At 37.7% G+C, this 24,830-nt stretch overlaps 1 protein-coding gene across 1 annotated transcript; it reads right to left on the reverse strand.

The window, feature by feature from the left end:
• Window positions 1–1,184: 1,184 nt before the first annotated feature.
• On the reverse strand, window positions 1,185–23,265 carry LOC127415536 (sialomucin core protein 24-like). Its single transcript, XM_051654306.1, has 6 exons — window positions 23,080–23,265; window positions 18,917–18,988; window positions 9,264–9,335; window positions 8,970–9,044; window positions 7,072–7,128; window positions 1,185–5,265 (listed from the first exon to the last, which is right to left on the reverse strand). Exons 1-6 carry the CDS (start codon window positions 23,153–23,155, stop codon window positions 5,108–5,110), a joined length of 510 nt encoding a protein of 169 aa, XP_051510266.1. The 5' UTR covers window positions 23,156–23,265; the 3' UTR covers window positions 1,185–5,107.
• Window positions 23,266–24,830: the final 1,565 nt, after the last annotated feature.

The following is a 24,830-nucleotide window of genomic DNA, read 5'->3' on the forward strand; positions in this document are numbered from 1 at the left end:
CCCCTACCAAGTATTGAGTACATATACAGTAAATGAACATACTTTCCAGAAGGCCAACAATTCACTAAAAATGTTTTTTTTTTATTGGTCTTATGATGTATTCTAATTTTTTGAGATAGTGAATTGGTGGGTTTTTGTTAAATGTGAGCCAAAATCATCACAATTAAAAGAACCAAAGACTTAAACTACTTCAGTCTGTGTGCATTGAATTTATTTAATACATGAGTTTCACAATTTGAGTTGAATTACTGAAATAAATGAACTTTTCCACGACATTCTAATTTATTGAGATGCACCTGTATATGAAGGGGAGAATAGAGCAGATGACAAAAAATTATGAGAATGTCAAATGTAGGGAAGAATCACATTCTGAACTAGAGACAGCCATGCGGAAAGGGTGGACTCTGCTTTGTTCAGCTAGTTTTATTGGATTATGCCGTGACACAGTTCAAATTAAATCAGTATTGCAGAATCCCTGGACAGAGAGACATTTGAATACAAGAAACACGGTAACTAGTGGTGACAAACACACATAGACAGCAGAATACAAGTTTCTTGGTGGTTATTCTGTGATTCTGGCATGATGATAGCATAGAAATCTGACCATTTAATGCAGTGTAAGCAGGAATAAAGCTGACCCACAGAGTGACAGCATATCCTGTTAGTTAAACATGACAGTATTTTATTTTGAGGACAGTTTTTAGAAAACAAGGACATCGAAACAGATTAAACCTTATCCAGGGATCAAGGCTTTTAACAAATAAATGATGTGGACTAAAGGAAAACCACAAGCCACATTTTTGCAGTCTAATGTAAGAAACCATGAACTGTGTCCAAGTGAGACAAATATCACAGATAAAAACCCTTGTGATCCAATTCAATGTTATAGTTAAAAATGCAAGCATAGCATGAGAACAACCACCTGTGTGATACTGTGTGCACATTACGTTAGTGTATTAGAAAGGAATAAATTTCTCGAACATTTAAAAGATCTTTGGAAAAATTATTTCGCGACAGTACCATGACTTTCTAGTAGCTTTCTAAGTCAAGAACAAAAAAACAAAACAAAAAAAAACAGTATAAGTAATAACCTTTACACTTTAAATACAATCCTTATATGCTGCAAACCGTGGCAACTTTTTTTTTTTTTTAAGAAAAAGTCTAAATAATACACTACAGCCACATTTGTTTTACAATACTCAAACTTTAATTAACTGATCACAACATTTTCAACCTAACTGAGAATGAAATTTTTGTTCCAGAGAAATAAAACCAAAATAATAGAGCAAGAAACATTTAAGGCAAACTTTCTGGCAACAGATACAACACTCAACAGATACAACCCGCATCGTCTCGTAGATGACAGCGTAAGTGGGGTGTGTGCAAGTTTATAAGCAATTTAAAAATTGGACAACATGCCAAAAGGTAATTACAGTGATAAAAGAAAGACAAATTAAAACTAGGACATTAGTAACTCAATTAACTCTTTTTGTAATTGCATAACAAAAGCAAAAATGGTGGTGCAAGCAAGATGTAATAGTAAATGTACCTTTCATTATCCACTCACAACTTAAATAAACCAATCCTTCACTCTAGCAAGATCAAGGCCCAAGTCTTCATGACACCAGTAATCTTCATTGTTTAATCTTAAATAAGGCACTTTGTCTTCAAAAGGTGCACCACCAAGGAATGCAACACTTTAGCTCAGGGTGTGAAGACAAAAAGTGGCATTTTATGGCTGTTGCTGAGGAAATCTGATGATGCGTGCACACAAACATAACGGCATAAGAGAACAAGGCCACAGACTAATTTGAGTTCTCGAAGTGAGAGGCAAATCAGAGCGGTTTACGTTCAACATATTAAGTGCAAGCGTCCTTCGTCAATCCCTTTATGTCAATTTGGAACTTAAAAGGATAGTTCATCCAAAAATTAAAACTGTTATAATTTACTCCAAACCCATCTTACATTCTTCCATGAAACACAAAAGGAGATGTTATAACAGCCTCAGTCACCATTCACTTTCATTGTATGGAAAAAAAGATACAATAAAAGTGAATGGTCACTAAGGCTTACATCTATTTTTGTGTTCCATGGAAGAAAGACAATCATATGGGTTTTGAATAACATGAGCATTTCAGAATTTTGGGTGAACTGTACCTTCAAATTTAACATCAAACACAGTCTTAACAGCATTTTGCATGCAATGCTCAAATCCATTTACAACTAAGTGGGATCTTTGGATGTTGCCTCATGCTGTATAGACAATACTGTGACAATGTGTGTTTAAAAAAATAAAATAAAATACACTCTAAACACTGCAGTTTAGCTTTTATAAGTAGACAGTTTTTGATATTTGGCATGGTTAAAGCAACAAGGAAACAATTAGGATTTTATCTGATTACACTATGGTTATGATTACAAGAATGCGGACAAGACAAAACATGTGAAGCATCATAGCAGCCTTTGAGTGACTCATGCTAGGATAGATAACTTTGGCATTAAAGCAAGGTGATACGACAACAGACACAATTAAGAGTGGTTTAAAAGAGTGTGAGGCCTTAACATTCGTTTTCAATTAAACATGCAATTAACACAAGGCTGGGAATGGCTTAACATTTCAGTGTTGGCATGTCAAGAAAGCAGATCAAAACCAAAGCACACACCAATAGAATGATGACTTTTAAAACAAAAAAATCCATTCATTTTTGCCATTACACTATTTGCAACCCAAAGAAGGTCAATCAGCTTCCAAACAGACATTATGACTAACAGAAGATGTTATTAGTAGCAAGCTATTTGAGTTAAGTTTTAAAGTTCACAACAAAGGAATGAAGGAAAAAACTCAATTAAAAGGTTGAAAAGGTCCTCAGCCTATACACACACATCAGCCCTGAAGCCCCCCCCAAAAAAAAAAAAAAAAAAAAAAAACATTATGAAAAGAGTACCAAATAAAATACACCACTATGTTTCATCCCAGGCAGAAATTAGGCATGTTCAAGGTCCACTCTGCATTTGAACCAACAAGAATTATATTCCAAACTAAGAAATCAAAAAGAAAACAATGATTAGCTTGTTGATCCGAGACAGCTCTATTGTAAGACTTAAACATCAAAACTCTTCAAACGATTTCAGCAATAGTCATTTTCTTAGAATAAGAAAAACATCCTGAAAGCAAGCAGAAAGTGTCTTCTGGGGTGAATTTCTAGATATTTCAGTTCTGTAAGTTTAGCACAAGGGCTCTTAAAAAACATCAGGATCTGTGTACAGCCCTAAGCAGTGGACGCCTTAATTACCTTGACGTATGTACACCTCAAACCAGAATAAAGCAAGCTTAAGATATTTTAGTGCCTTATATAATATTGATTTCCATTTATGGTCAAACATTTAATGAGCTCAGTTTATGAACAAATATTATGTTTTTAAACATATGACTGAGTACACTAGAATCTCCAGAGGGAAACAGGAGTGCTAGAATCTGACCAACATTAGTCTGCGAGCAAAACATTAGCCAACAGAACTAAAGCCTTTAATTCACAACACGGTGAACTAATTATCCTTGAATTAATTATCTACTCTGTTTAATATAGCAATCAGTCCAACTGGCAGACACTATATATACTTTATCAACACAAGCACGCATGCGTATCCATAAACACACCAAACATACAGGCAGACACACAAACACAGCCTACTCCAGCAGGTAAATCAGAGCCTGGCACACATACCGCCTCAAAGGCAGCTCATCACAAACACATTCACACTTTTAAGGCTCAAAGAGGAAGGGGGACAAAACCCATCATTCCCCAACCTATAAGAATAAGCCACTGCCTCCATCTAAAGGCACTTTGACTCAACTGTCAAACATTCAGAACGGGATCCACGATCCCCAGCCTTCTCATAGTGCCTTGTTCTGTTTGCATTTCTGGCAGAAAAATTCAAATTAAAAAAATTCAATTAATTCTAATCTAGACTAATTTCAGATATCACCACAACTTGATTTGGTTGCACTACTTTTTTGTCTTCCTTTCATATACTTCAGCTTTAAATTGCCCATTTGCTAGTACAGTAAGTACCCACAAAGACCCAAGTAATTTCTCTGATATTATCATGTCACTGAAACCACTGACATAATTGGGAGGATGGGACTGAACTAGTTTATACTAGCTTTCAAACACTGCCTAAATTAAGGTCTATGAACAAATTCACCTAACTAGTTTTGAGAACTGATGCCTTCTGGTTCTGTTGCATGCAGTTTTCATGTTTACTAGATGGTTAAAGGTGAGGCACTAAGCAGGGAAATGTAATTTATTGCAAAAATCCTCACTTGGGTGGTGAATGAGAAAGGTAGCCAAAAAAAAAAAAAAAATGATGAAAAAGATAAAAAAAAAAAAAAAACACACACACACAAACCAAATGACTATGTATTGAAAATGCAGTTTTTGAAAGAAGGGGGTGTCACATTTAACCCTAATCTATATAAACATTTTTGTAGGAGCAATGGTGAAGCTGAGAATGACTGAACAAACTTTCGTTTTCTTTGAGGGTAAAGGCTCAGCAGATTAAACTGTGTGGAATATGAAGAACCATTATTCATAGTATATGTATAAAACACTGTTCTAATGAAGATACCTGACCCTCATGAAATACAACTGAACACTGAAAATGAGAAAGTATTGCCACAGGCATTAATAAGGCAGCATACTGTGCCTCTTGTGCCTTTTAAGAGAAATGTCATGATTTTGGTGGTACAAAGCACCGTTTTTTTTATCAAACAAATTAATGGAAAAAATAAGGGCTGAATGAATTCAAGGAAATTACATCAGAATGACCGATTTTGGCAAATTGGAGAGCTGTGGTTGTACATGAAAGTGACAGGACACTGCTTTTGGGCATGTGTCTGTGTGCTTTCGTGTTCATGTATGTGTGAGTGAACAGAGTGCTTGTGAGAGCTTTAACTTCAATGAAATGTAAAGCTCAAATCACAAGCATCAAATACATGGCTACAGACACAGGAGATCACAAGAGTAACTAAAAATATCATAGAATCTGTGTTCTCTCTCAGTAGGGACGGAGTGTGGGGTTTGTAATGCATCTGGGTGGCAGTGTGTTACAGGGTGTGGTAGTTGCGATCCTTGGATTTGCAGAACTTGTAAAGGAAGAATATGACAGCTTGAAAGCCGAGAACTAACACAATTCCCCCAATGAAACTGGCAGCATCAAACGTGGACATCTTGGGAGAGGAAGTAGGTGCCACAGCTGTAGTATCTGCATAAAGAGCCAAAGTTTCAGGCAAACGTATTTTACAAACTTACTTACAATTGTATAATTGAATGATTGCAAGAGTAACCTATTTACAGTGCATTCATAAAGTATTCAGACCCCTTCCTTTTTTCACATTTTGTTGTTGCAGCCTTATGCTAAAATGCTTGAACTTATTTTTTCACATCAATCTACACTCCATACCCCATAATGACAAAGCAAAAAACAGATTTATGATAACTTTGCTAATTTATACAAAAAAAAATAAATAAATAAATTAAAAAAAAAAAAAAAAAAAAACTGAAATATCACATTGACATAAGTATTCAGACCCTTAACTCAGTACTTAGTTGTAGCACCTTTGGCAGCGATTACAGGCTCAAGTCTTTTTGGGCATGATGCGATTAGCTTTGCACACCTGGATTTGGGAATTTTCTGCCATTCTTCTCTGCAGATCCTCTCAAGCTCTGTCAGGTTGGATGGGGACCATCAGGGGACAGCCATTTTCAGGTCTCTGGCTGGGCCACTCAAGGACATTCACAGATTTGTCCCTAAGCCACTCTTGCGTTGTCTTGGCCGTGTGCTAAGGGTCATTGTCCTGTTGGAAGGTGAACCTTCGGCCCAGCTGAGGTCCTGAATGCTCCTGACCAGGTTTTCATTAAGGAGATCTCTGTATTTTGCTGTGTTCAGCTTTCCTTCAACCCTGACCAGTCCCCCAGTCCCTGCAGCTGAAAAACACTCCAACAGCATGATGCTACCACCACCATAATTCACCGCTGGGATGGTATTGCGCAGGTGATGAGTGGTGCCTGGTTTCCTCCAGACATGATGCTTGGAATTGAGGCCAAACAGTTCAATCTTAGTTTCATCAGACCAGAGAATCTTGTTTGTCACAGTCTGAGAGTACTTTAGGTGTTTTTTTTGCAAATTCCAAGCAGGCTTTCATGTGTCTTGCACTGAGGAGAGGCTTCCATCTGGCCTCTCTGCCATAAAGCCCAGATCGGTGGAGTGTTGCAGTGATGGTTGTCCTTCTGCAAGTTTCTCCCATCTCCACACATGATCTCTGGAGCTCAACCAGAGTGACCATCAGGTTCTTTTTCACCTCTCTTACCAAGGCCCTTCTCCCAAGATTGCTCAGTTTGGCCAGGTGTCCTGCTCTAGGAAGAGTCCTGGTTGTTCCAAACTTCTTCCATTTAAGAATTATGGAGGCCTCTGTGCTCTTGGGAACCATCAATGCAGCTGAAATTTTTTTGTAGCCTTCCCCAGATCTGTGCCTCAACAAAATCCTGTCTCTGAGCTCTGCAGGCAGTTCCTATGACCTCATGGCTTGGTTTTTGCTCTGATGTGTATTTTCAGCTGTGAGAACTTATATAGACAGGTGTGTGCCTTCCCAAATCATGTCCAATCAATTGAATTTGCCACAGGTGGACTTCAAAGTGTAGAAACATCTCAAAGTTGATTCACAGAAATGGGATGCACCTGAGCTAAATTTCAAGTGTCATAGCAAAGGGTTTGAATACTTATGTCAAAGTTATCAAAAATCTGTTTTTTGCTTTGTCATTATGAGGTATATATATAGATTGATGTGAACAAAAAATTATTTAAAAGCATTTTAGCAGAAGGCTGAAACATTACAAAAATGTGAAAAAAATGAAGGGGTCTGAATACTTTCTGAATGCACTGTATGTTAATTTCCTAGTATGATTAGACAATTGTACAACTATGTCTGTTAAGAGTGCTGCAAGACAAGTCACCATGCCACACTAAAAGGTTTAGACATCTATTCAGAACATCAGAGAGAGCTGTACTTACTTGTGGTTGTGCTGTTTTGAGTCAGAGCAACTGCTGTAGTGGAGATTGTTGTGGTATCTAAGCAGAAACAAAAAATGCTGCTCAGAATTTTCTACCTCAACTGCAGATACATCAAAAATATTACAGCCTGCTCTGGGTTATATACTGGCTGATGTGGGTGTATTTATTTCTCCTATGTGTGTTAAAGTCAGTGTGAAAGTTGCTTTGAAAGGATACACCTCTTACCTGCTCTGTGTGAACCTTTGTTTAGGTCTATCATTGATAAAGGAGTGATAAAGCAAGTAATAGAGAAGGCATGTTAGATGTTTGATAGCGTGAAAGAAAAGTGACCTGTGTTAATATTCTGGACCCAATACAAAATAAATCCAAACAAATGTTTTTGCGTAATGTTGATTGTTTTAATTTTTTTTTATCAAAGTTTGAGTAATAATAGAAGTAAAAGGCACCAACACCTAGAGGGTTTAATGACCAACATATTTTTGTTACATTTTTTAAAAGTACTTAAATATTGTATATTCTTTTATAAAAATGTGTATTACTTGAGAAAACTGTGAAAATGATTTTTTTTTTTTTACCTGACCCATGCTCCTGGTGTTAAGTAAAGACAGCAGACAGCTTTTTTATTTTTGAATATTTATGGTAGCCATTTTTTCATTGTCAGACTGTTTCAGCTCCATGTAAACAATGAAGTTACAGTATCTCCTTCTTGGTACCCTTGCACAGAGATTGTGCAAAAAGTACCGGGTTTACACTGTCAATAGGGCTGCAACTAACGATTATTTTGATAATTAATCTTTGATTAGATTTGAAATGTTTCTGATAAAAAGGCAAATTTTTTCCTGCATTTTATTAAAATATTTGTAATAAAAAAACCTAATTATTAATGAAAAACAAATGATAACTGGCAAAAAGATTCACTCATGTCACAATTCAGACTTTGACCTCTGAGACATTGGTTTGATATTCATAAAAGCTGCACAATAAATTACACTGAAACTGAAATCACAATATGATGCTGCGCTATTTCTAAACCACGGGACAGTTTAATCAAAATTATTGTGCTCCCTTTTTCTGTTGCAATCAGTCTGATTGAAGCAGATTCATGCATGTTTGCTTTTAACGACTCGCTTGTGGTAAAGACAAACAGTTTTGCGAAATGGAAATGTGTGCCTGATTCTGAATTCACAACAGTTCTACTTTATAAAACATTGAAAACAAAATTTAAGTTAGGAGAGAAACATCTCTCAAGTGCATCAAACAGCACAATGACTCAACCGGGCCCACATTAAACTGTGTAAAGTGCTCCCATATGCTGGACAACTTGAGTCGTGTTTTTGTCTCAGCCATTTTTCAAACGAGTTATCATACAAACACATTTTTCATCACTGTAAAATGACATCGCTGACAAAGCTTATCTGTGCACGCCGTACATATCCAACTAAACGATAATAAAATTTGTTTCCGATTATTTTCATTATCAATTATTATCGATTTTATCAAGTTGTTGCAGCACTTGTTGTCTTGACAACATAGTTGAAAGATTTGATATCCCTTTACACAGAAATGGATAATGAGTGATTTTATCACACTAGTCTTGTTTATACGTGTATGATTTTAAGTCTTGCTATACTATGTATTTTAAAGTTTATGGATTCTTGCTTTAAAAAAAAAAAAAGGGACAAGTCGAAATAATTTTTTGTGGTAATCAATACTATTGCCATAAATGCTGTTGACTGAGATTAACCTTTATAGCTGAACCTGGAACATTTCTTTAAGGTGTGAGTGGGCTTTAAATTAGGTACGTGTCTGTGTGTGTGATGATTGTTGTCCATGTTGGATTAAGCAACATCTTAGTTCAAGTTTGTTTGTAAATTTCTGTGTATGAATGAATCTTTTACCATTTGTAGATAGAACAGTGCTGTTGATGGTGGAGTTGATGGTGGTGGAGATCACTATCGGGGCCACTGTTGGCTCTTCATTACAGAGGAAATAAAGTTAAAACAGGGATTGTGTAAAGATTTATACAACTGGTCAAGCCACAGAACATTCATAGTTAACATTTTGTTTTTTATTTTTCAGTTAATAAATGCTACAACCAACTGCCAGAGTGAGTTATGATAGTCTGAAGTCGATTTTTTTTTCTTCCTGAACCTATATAATATAATAGAAGAGGTGAGCTTGAGATGGCTTACCTGAACAGTTGGTCTTGATACAGTTAACTTCGGGGCCCTCAACAGTGGCATTTAGACACTGGAATCCACTGTCTGAATGTAAAAGAAAAACATTTCAAAATGACTACATTATCATAAAAATAAAAAATTATAAAAAAAAATAAAATAATGAAGTCAGTGTATTTTCATTACAAGAAAAAGGAATCTCTGTAACATGGCAACAGCTCAAACAAACATCAGCCACTAAAAATTGTGAACATCCAATGTGACATTCCAAGCCCTGACTGATTGATGAAAATATTTTAGCTGTACCTATTACAACTCAGGAAGTGCCTCAAGGAAAGGCATTTCTTAAGATTATGTGTGATATTTATTCTCTAGTAGTCCATATTCAACACTGACACAGAGATTTAAAAAAAATCATACAATCCATTTTTTCAAGTTATATGGGGAGTCAGGGCAACCACTTCTATAAATCTTACACATCTTAGATAAAGCATAAACAAACCTGCATAAAAAGTCCTGTGACTGAAAGTTTATTGACTTAATAATAAAAAGCATTGAAAAATAAGTCATACTGTGATGTGATAAGATAGAAAGAAGGAAAGGGAGGAATCCATGCTAAAGAGAAAAGGAAAATGTTCCCAAAACTCCTGTGTCACAATCAGCTGATGTCCATTTATGTTACACATCTAGCATTGTATGAGAGTATGACAGACAACACAGGGCTCAAATACCTACTGATAACAATAATTGAATTTTTACACATTGTTTCGTAATCCGCTTTACAGACAGTGTTGTCTTGCTCATGTTTGTCACTTATGTTTCCACAGCTCTGATAATCAGCATGGGTGTGTAGCGGCTGACACTGTGCTATAGAAGATTCTAGCAAGTAATCCTGCAATGTTTATTCCTGTCTTACTATGCTTTGCTTAAGTAGAAGCAGATCACGTGATTCATGATGTGACAGTACACATTTTTAACCTAATGAAACACTTGGAAAATCTATAAAACCTCCAAAGACCTTCTCTGCTTTAGCAAATCCCTGTAATGGCAAATACAGAAGCTCTCATGTCTTGTCAGCATAACAAATCCAATACTTGTACCTAACCTGTACTTACACTACTGTTTAAACCATGTTAAAGGCTCTCAAGCAGAATTACGATTGTATAAATATCCTGTAGGAGTGCATAAACCAAATCAAACAGATCTGGCTCAAACTAATTCATAGGCCTATAAGGGGGTAGCAAAAATATGTTGATTACAAGGCCAAGGAGTGAAGTATTTCAACTTCCAGGACCCAGTTTCAGTTGAGGTTGAGTATCTTGAACTGTGACTGCAGCGGACATTTTATTTCAAAATAAATGCTCCTCAGTTTGCTGAGCAACAAGAAATGCTTTAAAAGGTGCACTCAGTATGATTTTAGCTGGCTCTTACTTGTCCCATCTGTCCCAGTAATACTTGTGGTTTTGGACTCTATACTGACACCTATCATCCTGGATACTGGACGTTTGTTTACCAAATGCTGCCGCTTTACACAGAATATGTTTGTTTATCTTCTGTTTTGTTACTTTTAGTCTGTGTTTTTATCTATCTTATAATATACACATCCCTATAATGGACATTCTTGTATCCAATCCAAACGAATAGTGCTAGACTGTGACCGGGCAGCCGACACACGCAAGCTCTCTGCACTGGCTGAACACCGCCTTGTGCTTGTCGTTTGATGTTGTGTCGCTTATCCATGAAAGCTGCAGGTAGTAGAGGTTTGTTTCATGACTCCAGCAGGGACCTCATCTTTGGACAATTTGTCTTTCCACATGCACTCATTCTGTTCGGACAGTCTGATGGATCATACTCCTGATTATCAATACCATACCATCACTCTGGACTATACTATAGACTTAGACTCCGGTGTTGTTTGTAGTAAGTATACTGTGTTTGTTGTTTAATTTTTTGGTTTGTTTGTTTTGTTAACTTGTACTTCCATGTTTGAGCATTGGCTGAAAGCTCTATATAAAGTATACATGTTATTTTTATTGTCATTATCAGTGGAAGTTAGGGATGGGACGATATGTTTATCTCACAATTCGGATCGATCTACGATATGAGGTTTGAGATTCAATATTACCTCGATTCGATATGATAACACTTAAATGACAAAGTATGGCAGATGAAAAAGGATGTTAAGACACATTATTCAATGAAAGTGGAGTGCAGGATTTCATCTTTGATGGACACACATTACATGGAAGAAATGGTCTGTTTTAATCAAGCACTCTTCAACAAAACAAGGCAATTTTCTAGGTATTCCAGTACTTATTTTTAAAAGCTAAATTCAAGCACTTTAAGCTCTTCAAGGACCTTGTGCAATCCCTGTAAACAGTGTAGAAAAAAGCGCAGTAGGGGTCAAATCAAGATATAGAGAGATTATGATGTTTTACGGATTGTTTCATTTACACCAATCAGCCACAACATTAAAACCACCTGCTTAATATCGTGTAGGTCCCCCTCGTTCCACCAAAACAGCTCTGACCCATCAAGGCATGGAAGCCACAAGACCTCTGAAGGTGTCCTGTGGTATCTGGCACCAAGACGTTAACAGCAGATCCTTTAAGTCCTATAAGTTGCGAGATGGGGCCTCCATGGATCGGACTTGTTGGTCCAGCACATTCCATAGATGCTCAATCAGATTGAAAACTGGGGAATTTGGAGGTCAAGTCAACACCTTGAACTCTTTGTCATGTTCCTCAAACCATTCCTGAACAATTTTTGCAGTGTGGCAGGGCACATTATCCTGCTGAAAGAGGCCACTGCCATCAGGGAATACCGTTGCCATGAAGGGGTGTACGTGGTCTGCAACAATCTTGCCAGGATGCCAGGACCAAAGATTTCCCAGCAGAACATTGCCCAGATCATCACACTGCCTCTGCCGGCCTGCCTTCTTCCCATGGTGCATCCTACTGCCATCTCTTCCCCAGGTAAACGACGCACACGCACCCGGCCATCCACATGATCTAAAAGAAAACGCGATTCATCAGACCAGGCCACTTCCATTGCTCCATGGTCCAGTTCTGACCCTCACGTGCCCATTATAGGCGCTTCCGGCGGTGGACAGGGGTCAGCATGAGCACTCTGACCGGTCTGCAGTTACACAGCCCCTGCATGTTCTGACACATTTCTATCATGGCCAGCATTGTGTTTTTCAGCAATTTGTGCTACAGTAGCTCTTCTGTGGGATCGGATCAGACGGACTAGCCTTCGCTCCCCATGCGCATCCTGTCGTCAGTTCCCAGGTTGTCCTTCCTTGGACCACTTTTGGTAGGTACTAACCACTGCATACCGGAAACACCCCACAAGACCTGCCGTTTTGGAGATGCTCTGACCCAGTTGTCTAGCCATCACAATTTGGCCCTTGTCAAAGTCGCTTAGATTCTTATGCTTGCCCATTATTCCCGCTTCCAACACATGAAATTCAAGAAATGACTGTTCACTTGCTACCTAATATACCCCACCCCTTGACAGGTGCCACTGTAACGAGATAAATGTTATTCACTTCACCTGTCAGTGGTTTTAATGTTGTGACTAATCAGTGTATGATCACATGGACAGAAACAATGTTTAAAATTTCGAAATAGAGATTTGCCTCAATATGGTTCGTAATTCATTTGGTTCACGATCTCTTGAAATTCAATATATCGTCCCATCCTTAGTGGTAGTAACTCAAACTCAGTCAACTGCATGACACAGGTTGTCAAGTGCTGCCAACATGGCAGCGCCCATAAGGGGGTGACCCACTCCATGTAAAATTAAACAGCTTTTATTGGGTTTCTGATATGACTTTATCTATTGTGAGTGTACATAATTTTCAACATATTTCTAAAAAAATGCTATTCATGCCTTTGTGTAAAACTTTTTTAATTAGCAAAAACTTACTTAGTGCACCTTTAACAGGACAGATACATTATTCATAAGTGTATGAAAGTACATTGTGTACTATAAAGCCTCATAACTGAAACCGCATACACAGAGGGAAATGTCACATGCTTTTGTGAAAGGTAAAACTCTCATGTAGAAATTCCACACTGACATCATCAAACTGAGACAACAGCTTACATGTTTCCAATTCCTTGCATTTTGACTAAAGCTGTGTCTCGTTTCAAAGGCTGCATCCTCCGGAGGTCGCATTTTTCAGCCGCATACGTCATCGAGGCCGTCTCGTTTCAGAAATGCGAGTAGAACACTCCGAATGCAGCCTTCAAATGCGACCTTCTTTCACAGGAATTTGGAGGATGCATGGTGTATCCTTCGAGGGCACTCACAACCCACAATTCTTTGTTTCAATGGAAATGAACATCATTTGCCCAAAAATATGATGTTCAAACGAAAGTAATGTTAATTCCCAAGTAGAAGTAACCCAGTAGACGGGTGCAGAGTATATAATATGTATAATTATAGTAATATATAATTAAAGTACTATAGACTAAAAGTACACATGTAAAATCTATTTTCTTTTCCCTCTACATCCAAAGCGAGAACTTCTCTACATCCACCTTCCAAAGGGACTTTGTTCCCTTTTCACTCAAAGCGCTCGCGTTTGTTAAAGAGTGGCATGCTGTCATAGCAACAATAAGTTCTGTTTCCATTTGTCCTACGAAGGCTGTCTCAGAGGACGCTCGTATGCTGCAGCCTTCAAAGGACTAGCTAGCTAGCTAGCTAGCACGCAGCCTTCGAATCAAGACACAGCTTAAGTGCTTGACTATCAAAAACATCCACAGGTTCCATGTTTCTCAGCCCTCAGCAATTTGTACCAACAGAAAAACAAATTCAGCAACCCAGTCTCAAGAAATGATTGAAGGGAAATGTATAAATGTTCATTACTGTAAAAGGACTATGGCAGCACTCTCTGGCGCATTTAGCTAAAAAAATATTATGTGAACTGGCCCAGTTCCACCTTCTGTTTGTTTTGGTTTTAGAGGGCAAAACCATGCATTAAGATTTTATTCTTTAACATCTGTGCCCCTCAGTATGTACTTTCTGGATTCTTTATGAGTAAGACATACAACGTGAAAACCTCTACAGTTTACTTCTAGTAAAATAACTTGTACTATAACCCATAACCCGTCCTATGTGTTGGAATCTGTATGTGACATAGTAGCCTAAATCTAAAAAGGCAATCATGACAATGTTTCAACAGTACAATCTGCAAAAGTAGTAGTGAGCAAACACTATATATTGTCTACACAGATGTGTGATTTGGTGAGAGGTTTCCTTAAAGTAATAGGTTGGTAAATAGATATTGTAATATTTAAAGGGATAGGTAGTTCATCCAAAAAAAGGCCATCATTAGCCTTATGTTTTTCCAAACCCCGTATAACTTTTTCACAAAGTTATACGAGGTTTGGAAAAGGAGATGTTAGGCAGAAGTTTAAGGAAAAAAAAAAAAAAAAAGAGCAATGTAATGATGTTTGGAACAACATAAGGGTGATTGAGTGATAACAGAAATTTCATTTTTGGGTGAACAATCCCTTTAAGACAAACAATTCTGTTTAACTATTCAATAAATCTTTTCCCAAATATCGTAGCTTCCTGATCGTCTAATGTCCTGCTACATCCACAGAGAGCCAGCTATTTAAATAATTCAAATTAGCGAACAGTATTTATAATGTCATAACATGTAGATTTAGCCCAGTTTCCAACAGGCCAGTGGAAAACATGTTTTGAGGAAACATTTTATGTATGTCCTGTCCTAAAAACAGAATATTTTCAACTTAAACAACCCACAAAATAATTCTAAAACAATTCTACTCTTTGTAAAAAATAAAATACTCTTATCTAAAGGTACTAAAACATTTTCCACTGTATAGTAGATTATACTACACAACGTTCTGCACTACAGCATTAAAGACCTGAATCTTTCCAGTGTGTTGTGTTTCACTGAATCAGTGTAAATTGATCACATCATCTCTAGGGAGCTGATAGCACAATGCTAACACTACTGGCTTTTGTTATGGGGGGAAGTGCAGTTACAGACACTTCACCTGCTCGGTCCCGTCCGACCACTTCTCCATGCTGACAAGTATAATCTCAGAGACACAATACAGACTCAGTGGGTGTGGAGACAACTGACTTTTAATTTAAGCTTGAGAACAAAGCTTGTGAAAGTGCTTATTCACAGAAGTGGTTTATAACTGTAATGTTGAGGGAAACACTGCAAGCTTGCAATCTGTAATGAAGTATTAATAATCTCTTTATCCATTAACCACATGAAGGGAAGATTACGGAGGCTTGATTGAGAAAATAAAAACACTTAAATGGCTGAATACTTCGAAGAAACTGACTAATGTTTTGAAACCAAATTAAAGGGACAGCTAACCCAAAAATTTAATTTCGGTCATGATTTAGTACTCACCCTTAAGTTGTTTCAAATTTGTATGACTTTCTTTCCTCAGTGGAACACAACAAGAGAAGTTAGACAGAATGTTTGCCTGAGTTACCATTCACTTTCAATGCATCTTTTTTCCATACAATGAAAGTAAATGGTGACTCAGGCTGGCTGTCATTCAATCTCTGCTTGTGCTCCACAGAATGTTCATTTGAAACATTCCTTTTTGGGTCAACTATCCCTTTAAGGTCTTAAACATAAGAACACAACTACATTGTACTACATTATATGAACTTTACCCTATAACAGGGTAAATTTCATAACGCCTCAGCAAAATATTTCCTAAAAAAATGCTGGATGAAAAGAAGCCAAACCTAACTACACAAGTTCTTAACCACAGCCTCATATGATCAATTATATTATAAAAATGAATTGCCGTTTTTCAGTTTGAAAATTTTCCGTCATTCCTGCAATACAAAAGGCCTCGTACTGCGATATATAAAAAATAAATTTTAAAAACAATGTAGCAAACATAGTATCGAACAATACAAGACTTTGAATCATGCCTGATTTCTATTTTAAATGGCTTACACAACTTTAACATTTAATGACAGGTTAGCAAATTTGGGAGTGAATGGAAAAACTTGGATAAACAAGTTTTTCATTTTTAGGTATCAAAATTAAGTCTCACAGAGTAGGAAAGATAAGCCCAAGTCTGTGCAAAGTTACAAAACAAGCACTTGGGTTTTAGTCCTGAAAATGTGGCCACGTTCAAGGCAATCTACATCTTTGAAAATCAAAATTTAGCCTAATTTTGTTATCTCCAGATTTTCCATTTTGACGTGTTATATACTCTTTCCTCCACTGGTTCATTCATTTCTGTTGTAATTTGAATTTTCCACTTCTCTCATCCATGAAACCGCCACTTTATTACCACTTACTTTCCTGTTTTTTTTTTCTTTTTCTGAAGAGCCTTGAGTGCCATAGCAACAGTGTGTGTGTTTTATTAGTACGTTTACCGTCTCTAACTCATTTCATGTCATGCATTAGCAAAGAGGCATGGAGAAGGACTCTAGGGATAAAAGGGCAGTTACATCAGACCAACACTGACCAAAACCAGCATCAAGTACTAAATAAACACACACACTTGTTTACAATCTCATCTAAATCTTCAGTACACACCACATTAGAACCACTTTAGATAGTTAAAGGATCTGTGTTTGGAACATAACTAGTTTAAATCTTTAAAAACAAAGATTTGCAGAAGACTTTCAATGCTGATTCATTTGACTTTACATATGGGACAAGGGAATAGGCTACATTCACACAGTCAGTGTTCAGGCCTAAAAACCAAAAACAGGTTTGACTCTCAAATTGTCCTGTTAATAACACAACTTGCAAGAGCAGCTCAAATACTAGCTGTATGAACTAATAACTGAAGTTAAGCCCCTTTTCTATTCTTTGCATAACCCATGAATAATGGCTGTAACCATTGTGGCAGCATCTAAAGTAAATATCGAAGATGGCAACTTCCATAACAACGGAAAGTCTTCTCACAATTGACACAACGTTATAAACAAGTCCAATTGAGGACCGAGTTACTTACAATGGACATTCACTTCCATTTTAGGTGCCTTACTGGAACCCTGATTTTTGCTTTTTTTTTTTTTTCCTCAAATGAGGGACTAGGGCTGGGTATTGATACAGATTTCCCAATTCGATTCCGATTCAATATTGATTCATATGAGTATATCTCAGTTATAATGTTCCTTTTGCTTACATATGTAAGAAATTTTCTCCCAGCTAATGCTGTTAATTATACAGGGGACATTCTAACTAGGTACATTACAAAAATATAAATGTTATTAATTATATTTTATTAGTTTTTCATATCTTTGGTCACATTTTAGCTTTTTAAAAATTAAATCCATGTATTCAATCAAAAAATTTGATTTTATATTGCATGTTATTTTTTTGTTAAGTTTGTTTAATTGCATAATTTGTACTATTTACAACCATTTAAATTGATTTGTTGAGCAAGTGCTAAAACCAGTACCCTCTCTTTAACAAAACAGGTATTTCTGTAAAAGAGCGTCTGTAAATGAGCGGATTTTAACGAGAGATGACTTGAATGGCTTCATCTCATCTGTGCTATGTATGATTAGAATTAGATGTTTATTTTTTGTTGTTTTTGATCAACAACTGACTGTAGAGAACAGAAAGGGTATTAAAAGAGACATTATTCAACGACAAATGGGGTTGTGTGGATCTCGTCTTTGGACACGCATTACACGGAACAACTTTTCCTCTCAACATGCTGTGAAAGGATCTTGCTGCTGAATATTCCACCACTAAACGACACAATTTCTGGTAAGTAAAATATACATTTTACCAGCCAGTTGCCGAATGCACAAATTTTAGTCACGCAGTGCAAAATTAGGTTGCAAAAGCGAGTGATCTCCTCTCATTGTTGTAGCGGGTTTTGCACAGAGTAAAAGACTGATCTTGGGATTTTAAGAATAGATATCAAGATGCGATGCATTGGAAAATCGATATTTTACCCACCCCTATGTGGGACTAGTCAAAATTATTTTTGTGGTATTCAACAATATGCCACAAATGTTGCTGATTGACCTAAACTTGCATTAAATCCGGAATACTCTTTAAATATGAGCAAAACTGGACCCCAACCACACTGAATCAGAAACACAGCTAGATATTCAAACCTTAAAAAAAAAAAATTCCACATGCTACTGTGAGGCCAGTAGTAGATACCATTAGTGAAACAAAAGTATTCATTTATATGCAAAGACAAACAATTCACTATGACTAACAGGTCAGGTGATGCATGTGTGCAACATTGTAAATAGGTCAAAATGTTGGTATTCCCATCCCACCCATAGGACAAGCTCAAGTAGGTATAGCTGCAGCCCGGAGATCCCCAAATAGGGGTGGAGTAACTTGATAAGGGGCAGGTTACTCCAGAAAGGGGTTGGGCCAGCTCCAAAACAGGGCGACACTTCCAAACACTGTTAGGGTTAGGCAAAGGTTTAGGTTAGGGGCTTTGAATATCTTTGCTGGCGGTTTGGAGCTCCTGCCCCTTTTTGGAGCTCAGCCTGCAGCTATATTCTTCTCAAAAAGCTTATAGGAAACAAACCTCAACAATAAATGAGAACTTTGGTCAAGCAGCCTCTTTCTGAAAAAAATGCATAACCTTATCTGCATTATACTGTTTCAAGGTCAGTTGAATATTGTAAAATAAGCTTTGAATTTTACATTAGGGACTAACCTTTGCAAGTCATCCACTGGCAGTCAGTCTTATTACTGCATAATTCACAATCCTTCAATGATGTACACAAATCTGCAAAAGAAACCAATCATTGAATTACATATTTTGAAGGTCCAAATAATTATCAAGATTTTCCCATTGATTTTTTACAAAGAGTATGTCATATTCAGGGTTGGGGAGTAACGGAATACATGTAATGGGAATACGACCTGCCACCGCCAACAGCAGCTCTCACTCGACCTGCTACCGTCACACAAGGCTGAATTCGGTTACTTAACCTCTCATCGCTCTCTCTGTTATTTGCACCTCTTTAAACCTAGTTATATCAATCCAAAATGTTTTTGAATGTGAAAAAATAAGTAGGAAGAGTAATCAAAATTCATTTTACAACACTCCAGAGCACGATTTACTGGTATATTATATTCATTTTATAGAATGAAACTTGCATTATGTAGAATGTAACTTTTTATTTTGTTATTAATACAGAATGTATACACTGTTCTCCAGGCTTTGCCTCAATTCAAATCTCCAAACACAAAAAGAGGGGGGTTATTTCATTGGGGGTTAATATCCTATTGACAATCTCCTGTCCGGTACATTTTAAGTGCGATTCAAACTTCCACTGAAACCACTACTCAAAGTTCAGCTGCCTCTGCGTCTCGCACCCACTTTAAGAACGCGCAAGACATAAGCTCCTGATTTTGCATCAGATCGAGTGTGAGAGCTGCCTGTGGCGTTGACAGATCTAGATGAGAGCTGTGTTTTGCGTTGACAGATCGATTGTGAGAGCTGCATGTGGCGTTTACAGATCTAGGTGTGAGCTGCGTTTTGCGTTGACGGATCCAGTGTGAGAGCTGCGTTTTGCGTTGATGGATCGAGTGTGAGAGCTGCGTTTTGCGTTGATGGATCCAGTGTGAGAGCTGCGTTTTGCGTTGACGGATCCAGTGTGAGAGCTACGTTTTGCAATGACGGATCCAGTGTGAGAGCTGCGTTTTGCACTGACGGATCCAGTGTGAGAGCTGCGTTTTGCACTGACGGATCCAGTGTGAGAGCTGCGTTTTGCACTGATGGATCCAGTGTGAGAGCTGCGTTTTGCGTTGACGGATCATGAACAGTGTTAACAACATTGAATAAATTAACATGTAAAAATATTTAGGGTTTGTATAACACATTTATGGAGTGTCAAGCTTTTTGTTTACACACATTATGATAACGTCAAATAAGACCCTATCTTATTAGATGTCTTATTTGCTTGAACTAACTTAAATGATGCTACAGGTCAATGCTGCTTATTTTTGTGTGTGTGAACAATCTCTCTCTCTGTCTCTCTCTCTCTCTCTCTCTCTACACACACACACACACACACACACACACACACACACACACACACACACACTCTCAGTTCAATTCAATTTCGATAAAAGTACTTTATTGGCATCGTGTTTACATACAATATTTCCAAAGCATTAACAAAATTACTGACAAGAAAATTAAATATGATAATAAAATAGGACAGAATAACAATAAACAAAGATTAAAATAATGTGCCAAGCAATTAATAAAATTAAAAACTTTTCTCCCACAATTACAGACAGACAACAATTATAATTCTGATGTAGTCTATCTTTTGTAATTAAAAATTAATAGATATGCACACTGACACAAACATCGTGGACACAAAGCATTCTCACTGGATGGTAGGGTATTATTGTAAATAAGTTAGGCTTAACTCTCTACCCACTACTTTATTACTGCACTCTGCAGCAGCCCAAGTTTAAATCTGTAAGTTGAAGTTCAAGTACTTTTATTATCGTTTCTCTCCTGTGTGGCAGGGGATGAAACGAAACAGTGTCTTCTGAACCGCAGGTATGCCTAACATATGACATACATGACCATAGAGACACGTATTAGTACAAATAACAACAGTACACTCCACAAAAAAAACAATACAGACAATACATACAGACAATGCAAGCTGCACATCTGCATATATTGAAGCGATGTAGGCTGTACATTGTGAGGTTGGATCAAGTTTTCTTGTGCAAAAGAAAAAGACAGGATTCTAGAGGCAACAGAATATGTAAATTAATGTTTTAAATATCCTAGTGTATGGAAACAGTACATGCGCATGTGTGTATACAGTGGTGGATCGCAAGAGAGGCGCAAGTAACGGTGACGGTACGAGTTGGAACTGTCTGTGATGCTGACATATCGAGAGGGAGGTCCAGGTAATGGTGATGAATCATGAGGAAGATGCTTAAACAGTGACGGAGTCAGTGAGAGACGAGTGATAGCAGAGTGAGAGCTGCCGTTGGCGGTGGCAGGTTGAGTGACAGCTGTCATTGGCGGTGGCAGGTTGAGTGAGAGCTGTCATTGGCGGTGGCAGGTTGAGTGAGACAGTAGCGGATCCTGGCATAGGCGATAAAGGCAGCCGCCTAAGGTGGCAACGCTCTCTGGGGCGGCACCACAGGGTACCTGATCGGCTGCCCCCAGAGCTTGCAAGATCGCAATGGGGAAAAGGTGCCCCGAACTGTGCCACCCCACCTCTGGCTCGCATTGTGAGAAAGGTGCCCCAAATCGAGCCACCCCGCCTCCGCAGAGAGCTCGCAAGATCGCGATGGGGGAAAGGTGCCCCGAGTTGTGCCTGAAAGGCTACTCAGCCTTAAAGGCTCTATATGGTTAAGATTATGAATGTTCATAAATGTATTCTTACATTCTGAACAAACATAAGATAATCATGATCAACAATATATATATATATATATATATATATAAAATTTAAATATTACATTATACAGTACTTGTGTATATACAGTGTGTATATATATATATACACACACATACACAAACATATTTACCCCCTCTCCCTTTACGTCAAACTCCGGGATTCCGTCCATGTAGGAGCTCACGCGAACGTGAGGGACCGTCGATATTTTACAGTGGTGTTTTTACAGAAAATGGGTATAGTATATGTGCTTTTCCCAATGTACTCCCAGAAATGTTTTGTTGACTTGTTGGGCTCCATACTATGATGTTTGTTCTCCGGTCTGTTCTACGCACATGCGCACTCCTCAAAAACCTGTTAGAACGCCGCTTGTGTTTACATGGTAACATAAGCAGCTTTCTCCGGGAGAAACCTAGGTGTGTTAAACCGCTTCCTCTTAATTCCTTAAACGGCGTAAGGAAATCAGCATTCTCGTTTAAGTGACGTTTCAGAACGCCGCTTTCTGCAAAAACTCTGAAAATAAACCGTTTTCTTAAGTGCATGTAAACATGGTCAATGATGCTTGAATATGCTGTCTAGTTAGGTGCTAAGTTTTAAAACACAGCCCTAATGCCACCGATGCGGCCTATAGATAAACCACTCTGCCCAACAGAAGAGTGTGTGCTGAAGATGGCATTCTCTCTCATATTTTAAAACCCACCATGTGATTCTCTGGATAAATATAGATCTTCATATCGCAGTAGACCTAAACGGAAGCAAAGCCACAAGACTACAAAAAGCAACCCAGATGTATTGGGGGGGGGGGAATCCAGAATAACCTTTTGAGACTTTAACAAAATTCCGGACAGCAGTTTTGGCACTCGAAAACACTGATGGTAAACGTAGACACTGTGCGACTAAAGGGCCTAAATATTTTTGTGTCCGTCTATGCACTTTTCCCCATGGTTGTTCTATGTAAACTTGAGGTAGACGGACATCTTTGACCGTTGCGCCGCTTCCAGCTGCTTATCAGCGTCTCGCGCAGGAGACGGCGTGTCAGGTAAAAATAACGTCAACTTTTTAAAGCGCGTCTAGAGACACCCACGTTCTGTTATTTGCGTTGCGCTCACTGAGATATATATATATTATATATCTATATCTATATCTATATAGATATAGATAGATCAGTGGTTGCGCTGCGGCTAAGTTTTTTTTTTTTTTCCGCAAAAACGCGCTCGGTTTTAACGGCCCATGACAAAAACTGGTTAACTCGCAGGACGGGGCCAAACTACGTCAACAACGTTTAACAATACATTAAATGTTATAAAAAATTACGGTTAAGCTGTAGCCGAAGGCGTTATATAGAGATAGAGAGTTATATAGAGGTTTGCTGTTTACCCACAGGAACACGCTGTTTCACTGTAAACGCATCTGATGCTTAGGTGACAAATCCACTCACCCTCCGCCAATTCCAGGCCGGTCGTCGGTTCCGTGAGGGCTAATAATAATGTCACGAAGAAAAGTCTCCAAAACATGGTGTCTAATAGATGTATTCTCAGTCCTGGTTCGGGCGTTCAGGTTGAGGAGCTGTTGCAGTTTGACTCCAGTGCTCCTGCTGTGCATGTGGCTACGCTTCCTGATTCGAAGGTCACGTGACCGGTTCTTTCCATCATTAGGTGGCAAATGTTGCTTGTTATCATTTTACAAAATCCTTCAGGGGGCGCTAGGAGGCTCACAAAGCCGAAACCTCCATTAGACCGCAATCAAATTTTAGGACGATTTTATTTTATTTTAATTGGAGACATTTGTACAGTAAAAGTATAATAATTTAATTTTAATAAAAATGTAACTGGTATAAAAATGTAATTCCTCCACAAAATCTATACAAAATTATTTTTATAACCGCATCCAGTAATCACAAACAACTCTGATTGGCTAATCTTAACCAGCGCTGAGAAAAGCAACAAGTAGTACGTGACAACGCTATCTATGTCGACGTCAGTCGCGATATGCATGATAAATTTCACCAGAATAATGACACTGTGAAAAGTTAATAGCCATTGGGTTGAAAATACACAATGAAGAGTTAATATTAGAAATATTAATTAGAACCACTGCATCTGAACCAATTATGTCTGGGCCGCTAAATCCCCGCCCAAATTTTGAAACCCTGCTCGTGCACATTGCCATTCCACCCACTTATTCAATTCTGACGCTTTGCCTGAGCTTTCTTTTGCCACGTGCCTCCCATGTGTCATGTATTTAAAAAAAATACATGTGTTTGCCTCATTCATAATTTGGAGGTTGTTCGTTGCAAACACTATACAGTTATTTCACCATATGAACATTAAACAGCTCTCCAAAATTGACAACCCATCAAAATGCTGGTGAGTTACTTACAGGATATGCCCAAAACTCCCTCTCCTGGGGTTATTATGAATCGCCGTAAAAGGGGCTGCGTAGGCTAAAAAAATAAATAAAAAAAAATTAAAAAATATTGTATTTGTTATGTCGTCTTGGACTTACACTGACGCCTGGGGCATGGATGCAGCATCATTCAAATGCATTAGTTTTCAGCTACAGATGCCATTGTATCAATTAACTATTCACAGTCAGCCATGACTAATTTAATTCATGAGTGAAAGTGTCCAAAAACAAGACTGTTTCTGAGATTAAGCAAGTTGTTTTCGGCTGATCGTGTGATCCCAACATGGCAGCCCCCATGAGGAGACCCTCTCCATGTAGAATAAAACAGCTTTTATAAGGTTACTGATATAAATAGAGTCTTCATTTCATGTGAGTGGTCATAATTGTATACATATCTTTCAAAATTACAATTAATTTCTAAAGAGTGCAACTCTTTTAATGAGGAAAATGGTTGTTTTACCAACAATTGCACAACCTTAGGTATTGACATAATAACAACGATAGGCTAGCGATGACTGTAGAATCCCATGCATGCAATGGTGAACATTTGTCTAAATTAGCCTTCTAAAAACTATTGCTATTATACAAAAAATATTGTGTAGCATGAGCACTATAAATCAAGGTTACTGAAAAGATGCTAAATGCCATATTCAGCTAATAAATCTTGAAAATGACACTGAATTACATTGCTGGAATTATTATTGTTAGTTATTATAATTATTATGAATTATTGTTTCTATTATTATCATTGTATCATTATAAACAAGCTTATTATAACCCTTT

Source organism: Myxocyprinus asiaticus, chromosome 25 (assembly GCF_019703515.2).
Source record: "Myxocyprinus asiaticus isolate MX2 ecotype Aquarium Trade chromosome 25, UBuf_Myxa_2, whole genome shotgun sequence".
Taxonomy (NCBI): Eukaryota; Metazoa; Chordata; class Actinopteri; order Cypriniformes; family Catostomidae; genus Myxocyprinus; species Myxocyprinus asiaticus.

Excerpts from the sequence above, each read along its gene's own strand:
- LOC127415536 (XM_051654306.1), bottom strand. The coding sequence starts at position 23,155 with ATGTTTTGGAGACTTTTCTTCGTGACATTATTATTAGCCCTCACGGAA. Across the intron at positions 9,045-9,263 it reads TATCAAGACCAACTGTTCAG|AGCCAACAGTGGCCCCGATA; the intron begins GTAAGCCATCTC and ends TCTGTAATGAAG. Across the intron at positions 7,129-8,969 it reads CACTGTTCTATCTACAAATG|ATACCACAACAATCTCCACT; the intron begins GTAAAAGATTCA and ends GTTTCTGCTTAG.